A 6,388-nucleotide genomic window follows, 5' to 3' on the forward strand; every position below is an offset into this window, starting at 1 on the left:
ACGGTCACACGAATATGTATGAAATTTCTGCAAGATCAAATAGAAATAGACAATGGTTCCATTTTATTAGTTGCATCGGATAAAACAGAACACACTATGCACATACCACGAAAGACAGACGACGCAGCTGCCGTGCATGCATCAGACCCTTGTGATTACTTCAAGGCGTATAATTATATCAATAATCGTACATCTACAAAGAGACTACGGATATAGACGTAGAAACTATTTGTCACATTCAGCGATACCACAAGGATCTCTCTTGATCTTTAGGCTTCTCATCCGCTCGGCTAACCACTCCGCACACTCTTTGTTAATGCTTAATATTAGGATCTAGGTTTACTAGAGGCGACTCAGCCAGTCTTTTCCATTTTTTTTCATTTATTTCATTTGTTCTTTCTTATCCATTTTTCATTCTTTATTCTTTCTTCTCAGATTTGTCTCATTCTTTTTCATTTTCTTTCTTTTTCTCCATTTTTGTTTGTTTTTATTTTTTCTTATTTTTTTGTTTTTCTTGTGTGCTTTCTTATGTTTGATATTGTTTTCACTCTACATCTCTACTATTAAAGCAGGATGTGCCGTCGTGATGGTTCAACCTCGCTTATGGTTCGACCTCCCAATTCGATCCCCACCCCTCGTACGACATGGGCCACATCGTTCCACCCCCACCCCCACGGTACGACATGGCCCAGAAAGTAGCCCACAATTCCACCCCCCACGCACGTCTCCCCCTTCCCCAACTCCCAACTCGCTTCCGCTCTCCATCTCGTCCCCCTCGCCCACCACCGGTTCCCCCTCCAAAGCCGCCTTCCTCGTCTCCGACGACGGCGTTGGCCCCCTCCCCGACGGATCAGCCCAACCCCAAGGCCCCCACGCCTCCACCTCCTCCGCCCCCGCCGTCGGACGAGGGAGCCGCAGCGTGGGCCCGACGCGCTGTCGCTGCTGGGGCTCACCGGCGCTGTCACCACCGGTTCCCCCTCCAACGCCGCCTCCCTCGTCTCCGGCGACGGCGTTGGCCCCCTCCCCGACGGATCAGCCCAACCCCAAGGCCCCCACGCCTCCACCACATCGACTTCCCCGGAGCCACAAGGAGCGGCGATGCGCGGCGGGGGCGGCGGTGGACCACAAGGAGCGGCGATGCGCGGCGGGAGCGGCGGTGGACTGCGGAACCCGTGCCTGACGATGCACCAACCGTGGGCGTCGCTGCTGGTGCACGGCATCAAGCGCGTGGAGGGCCGCTCCTGGCCGTCGCCGGTCACAGGCCGCTTATGGATCCACGTCGCATCCAAGGTGCCCGACCCCGACACCGTCGCCGCCATGGAGGACTTTTACCGGGAGATCTACGCCGTCGACGACGTCCACCACATCGACTTCCCCCGCCACTACCCCGTATCCCGCCTCCTCGGTCCGTCCCATCCCAATCCCATCCATTGTCTTCCTCCTAAATCCTATTCTTGCTGACGCCATTGCCGATTATATATATATTCTCAAGGTGCGTCAACGTGGTCGGCTGCGTCAGGTCCAAGGAGCTCGTCTGCTGGGAGGACGTGCCTCAATCAGTAAGACAGCTTCATTCCCTTTCCTCTCCTCCTGTCCATGGCCTCGATTTATGCAACTTGACTGATTTGTACAACCCACTCAAACCATCGCTAAAATGGTGCTTCTTGAATTGATTGATTGCAAGTCAGGCTTGAAGGCTTGACTGACTTCTGCTGGCTGTGCGAGAATCCGCAGGTAAAACACCCCCCAAAACCACCGATGTATCAGTCAGTCGCAATTACTATGTTGTCATTGGCTAGATTCACATCCCACCTTGCTGTTGATCATTGCACCCACCTTATATGACCGAGACTGAGATGCATGTTTTCTTCTTCCTATTTTTTACAATTTTCCATGCACTTCGAATTCTGCAGAAGCTGGTGGTTCCCTTTGAGATGCGCGGTTACCAGGGTGTGTACAATTTGGAGAGAAGGGTTAGTTACCAATGGTTGCTGCTAATATATTTAAGCAATGTTTTGCATCCTTCTTTTCTCACTGTATGAATATCTTTGAGCTTATTATGTATCGTCTTGTGTTACATTGCAGGTCTACGAGGGAGAAGCCAGGGGCCTTTCGCCTGTTCAAGGTCCACTGCCGGTCAAGTTCCCGCTTCCAGATCCCAGAAACCCCTTGTCTCTCAAGCCGGGATCTCTCAATTTTGACTCTTCAAAGTCCGCCCTGGTCAAGACTAAGAGTGTTTCTGCAGCGATAGCCGGGGCTAGAGCTGCCGCGACTCAGTATTCGAGGAAGGGTAGTAGTGCTGCCAGGATCTCGTCGTATGCAAGCCTTTGCTCATGGTGAGGCTAAGTATGGCGCTGCTGCGAGGCCAAGTGCGTGGAGGAGCACCTCCATCCCCCAAGTACGACTTCCCATCTGACGCCCATGAAGCGAGTACTCTGCTTCTCTCTATTGCCTACATGGACAGATTTACGTGGAGTACAAATTATAGGATTATAAGGAGGAACAGAACATATGGCTAGCTACATATTTGTTCGGGAATATTTTCATGTCAACCTATGAGAGACCCTTTTCTTCCATGGATTTGGATTCTTTGCAGATGGCGTAGAAGAGAGATGAGAAAGATATGCAGACAACAAAGTCTCTCAAATGGATATGAACAGTTTAGTACCTCCCTCTGTTATGGTTCCACAACCTGAGATTTCCAACTCCAAACTTGACCTCCCTACTGTACCTTTGTTTCCATTTCTTGTTTCCATTTCCTTAACTGTACCTTTGTTTATAGTGTGAATGCTATTTGTAGACTTCAATGATCAAACAAACTTACCCATTTTTTCTTTAGACCATAATTAGCAAGATTTTGTTCTACAGTAGTGTGTACAGTTACATTTTTTAAGTTGCTACCATTGTATCTAAGAAACTTTAACATATTGGCATATATATATTGCTGGTTTACTACCTCAAACACATTAATTTATTGGTGTTATTCATTCTTTTCTTCATGCAGTTCTTATTTCTAACTTTTCTGTGGAGTTTGGTTAAACTTCAAGACTGACATAGTGATACCGAAAGCTAACTGCTTTTAAGAGAAAAATGAAAATGATAGCAGCATTCCCATCTCCTTTATATGTAGAGTGCTGCAATTTTTGTTAATGGATGCTACTGAATGTTTGCTACTCCAGTTTTTTTAATGTCTGCTATTGAATAGCTCACTTTTCCAGTTTATGATATGTTGTCCATTCTCCACCAGACCTATCTGGAATTAACTCATGATGCCGACGATCTTAAATCATTGTTATCTCAGAGTTATAGCTACTGCAATCACGTACTTCAGGCGTGTCTACACAAGGTATGATTGTCTATTAAATTCTATTGCAAACGATACTGCTAGATCGTACCAATAGACTCCAAATATTATATGCAGAGAACAGGAGTAATCTTGGAATAAAATAGTTGCTAGCTATAGAATTGTAAGCTTAATTATAATTTGCCATAATAATGATGGCTTAATGATGTTATTACTTAGGCACATGACATGTCTGCAATAAGAGGACATGCATGAGCAAAAGGAAGGGTGTGATGATTTACTTATGGGTTGTCGTGCAGAACCACCCATCAGTGTCTCCTTTGCTGCATCAAGGTAATGACCTGCAGTTCCATTGCTTGTTTTCTCTTCTTTTCTATCCTTTATTCTTTGGGCACAGGCGAATTGCTGCTGTAGGAGGCTAGGAGCAAGGTTCTTAATCATGGATGTCGGGTTGGTAGCTTATTGTCTTCAGTATATTAGATATAATCATTATATTGGATGATACGCTCCAGTATCGTAGTTCAGAAGTTATTTATAATTTCGAGTTAAGCATATGCAAGTGTGCCATGACTTGCAAGTGTCTCACTGATAATGAAACATGCATACAATACGCAATTTGTGATATCCTATTCTCATGGGGACTATAAAATACTCCTAGCATATGCAATCTGTAGTACTAGCATATATTATCTCCTTAATCTAAACCGAGAGTACTACGACATTAACTGAGAATGTTCCATTTTTAAACCACGAGGTCCACCAGACGACCACTGTAAAGAACATTTGGCCGTCCGGCTGGCTCTTCCAGAAGTTTTATATCCTCTGAGGCAGTGAAGCACCATTCATTCCATGCCATCATGAAGCATATCCATATGTACTCTCTTACACTTGTCTCCTACTATGCGCCATCGTGCCGGTGAGAGCCGATATTCAGCGTGAAGCTGAAGCACTTGTGAATTGGAAGGCTAGCTTGGATGGTGCTGATGAGTCCCTTGGGTCATGGTCGATGGCCAACTCCACCAGCCTCTGCAGGTGGACGCATATCACTTGCAACTCAGGTGGACTTATGACAGAGCTCAACCTTAACACAAGTTTGAACGGCACACTTGAGAGGTTAGACTTCTCGGCTTTTCCCCACCTAGAAAAAATCACCCTTTAAGGTAATTGTAGTGTTGACCAGCTACTGCCCAACATGGAGTGCGGTGCAGGAGCAAGCATGCTTGCCGTGAAGCAAGCTGATGGAAGGAAAAGTGAAAGGTAATACTAATCACTAATGTACTTGTGCATTGTGGATTTCACAAATTTCCTTTGAATCACATGACCTGAGCTGCCTTTCAAACCCTATGTTTCATGAGAGTGGATGTTCTACTGTCGGGTGTACTACACGTGAGTTTACAGAAACAAACAAAAAATCATTATCAAACGTGATAAAAAATCCTGAAAATTTGCGACATGAAACATGATTAAATGTTTTAGGTTGTTGCAAAGTTTTACCCGTGAGGAGCTCTCGAAAAAAAGCATGTACTAAAAACTGCATAAAACATTGATCACTGATTTTGTTATATTTTATGAGAGCTCCTCGGACGTTATTTGTGAAAGAAATTTTACATGTCTTTAAAACATTTGTTCATGTTTAAAACATTTGTGCACGCTTTTGCATCCAGCCGGTAGCCGCATGATGCTAAGCTTCGCTGTTGTTTGCGGCATCCAGCTGGTATTGTGTCTGCTTTGATCCCTTGGATGTCTCCTCCAAACTATCGAATACGGCATCCCCGTCGGAACGGTACACACAAGTAATTTCACCGCTAAAAAGGTTCAAGGCAACACACAATGAAGTCACTATCTAACTTGCAAAAAAAGAAGAGTCACTATCTTCAAAGAAAAAATATATATATGTTGGATGGTTACTTATATCCTTTCTTTTGCCCCAGTGATCCTTGGTAGATGATCAAGAACCAAGACACAGGTACTATGGAGGAAGTACTGCAGCCTGGGAAGGACATGCTTGCTGCTGGATACTGCATGTATGGACGTTCCTCGACGGTAATTTATCAATCCTCCTCAATTCGTGACAAACAAGATAAATGGTGTGCTTGTGTACATTATTTTCTGCAGCCTGTCCCGAACACTGGAAATGGTGTCAACGGCTTCACGCTTGACCCTTCCCTTGGGCAGTTCATAATTACTCATCCAGGCATCGAGGTGGGAGGATGGGTGCAAAAGAAGAATCTATTTTTTTTTCATGAAATATAGTAGAATCTGTTATAGACCACAACATGGAACCTTTTATGAGTACAATTTTCTGAATACATTACAGTTTCCAGTTTTCACAACCTGTAACAATTAGCTTGGATGTTTTGTGTTATCCTACGTTGAATATGTGACTCCAAATGTTAATACATGATTTGATTTTAATGTATACCCATTTACTCATGCAGGAAAATGAAGACGGTCTTGAACTATCGAAGGCATGGAGCTACTGTGATTTATTTTTCTTCTCTTTACTTAGATCTTAGGCCACAAGACCATGGATCTCAAGGTCGCTGATCACTGGCTCAGCTGTGCCTTCTATTGCTCTCAAGAAGTACACACATGGGGTCCGTTTCCTGGTTCTATTTGAAATATTGCACATGATCTATTTTTCATGTATATTGTATACGGCACAATGTTCTTCTTTGTTTTGATTTTGTCTTCTCTTTTGAAGAAAATGTTCCTCACTTTCCTGCTTAAGATAAATATAAATGCATGTGAACTATTAGAAATTATTTTCTTTGTATCAGCACAAATTATTTTCAGTTCTCAGGTTAGGCCTTGCCTGCAATGATTGCATTGTGTTGAATTAGTGCTTAATTATTTGGTATAGTAAGAAGAGAAAGTGTTATGAAGTCCAACAGTTGCTTTGGCTGCTGGTTTTATTTCTACCATTCCCCAACACTGTACTTTTTTTGCACTTAAATACTAGGTTCCTGGCTCGGAATAGTTTCACAATGGTGACAAAGAATGAGTTGATTTCCTTTTTCGATGATCGTGGAATCATGAGTTCATGACATATAATGTATTATTATGTTCGTACCTTCAAGGTGG

The 6,388-nt window shown here is 43.9% G+C and overlaps 1 protein-coding gene across 1 annotated transcript; it reads left to right on the forward strand.

The window, feature by feature from the left end:
* The first annotated feature begins 1,098 nt into the window (after positions 1 to 1,098).
* Positions 1,099 to 2,340, forward strand: LOC123404847 (activating signal cointegrator 1-like). Its single transcript, XM_045098794.1, has 5 exons — positions 1,099 to 1,409; positions 1,493 to 1,567; positions 1,689 to 1,734; positions 1,914 to 1,973; positions 2,086 to 2,340. The coding sequence occupies exons 1-5, from the start codon at positions 1,099 to 1,101 to the stop codon at positions 2,338 to 2,340; spliced, it is 747 nt and encodes a 248-aa protein (XP_044954729.1).
* Positions 2,341 to 6,388: the final 4,048 nt, after the last annotated feature.

This window comes from Hordeum vulgare, chromosome 6H (genome assembly GCF_904849725.1).
Source record: "Hordeum vulgare subsp. vulgare chromosome 6H, MorexV3_pseudomolecules_assembly, whole genome shotgun sequence".
NCBI classification, from domain to species: Eukaryota; Viridiplantae; Streptophyta; class Magnoliopsida; order Poales; family Poaceae; genus Hordeum; species Hordeum vulgare.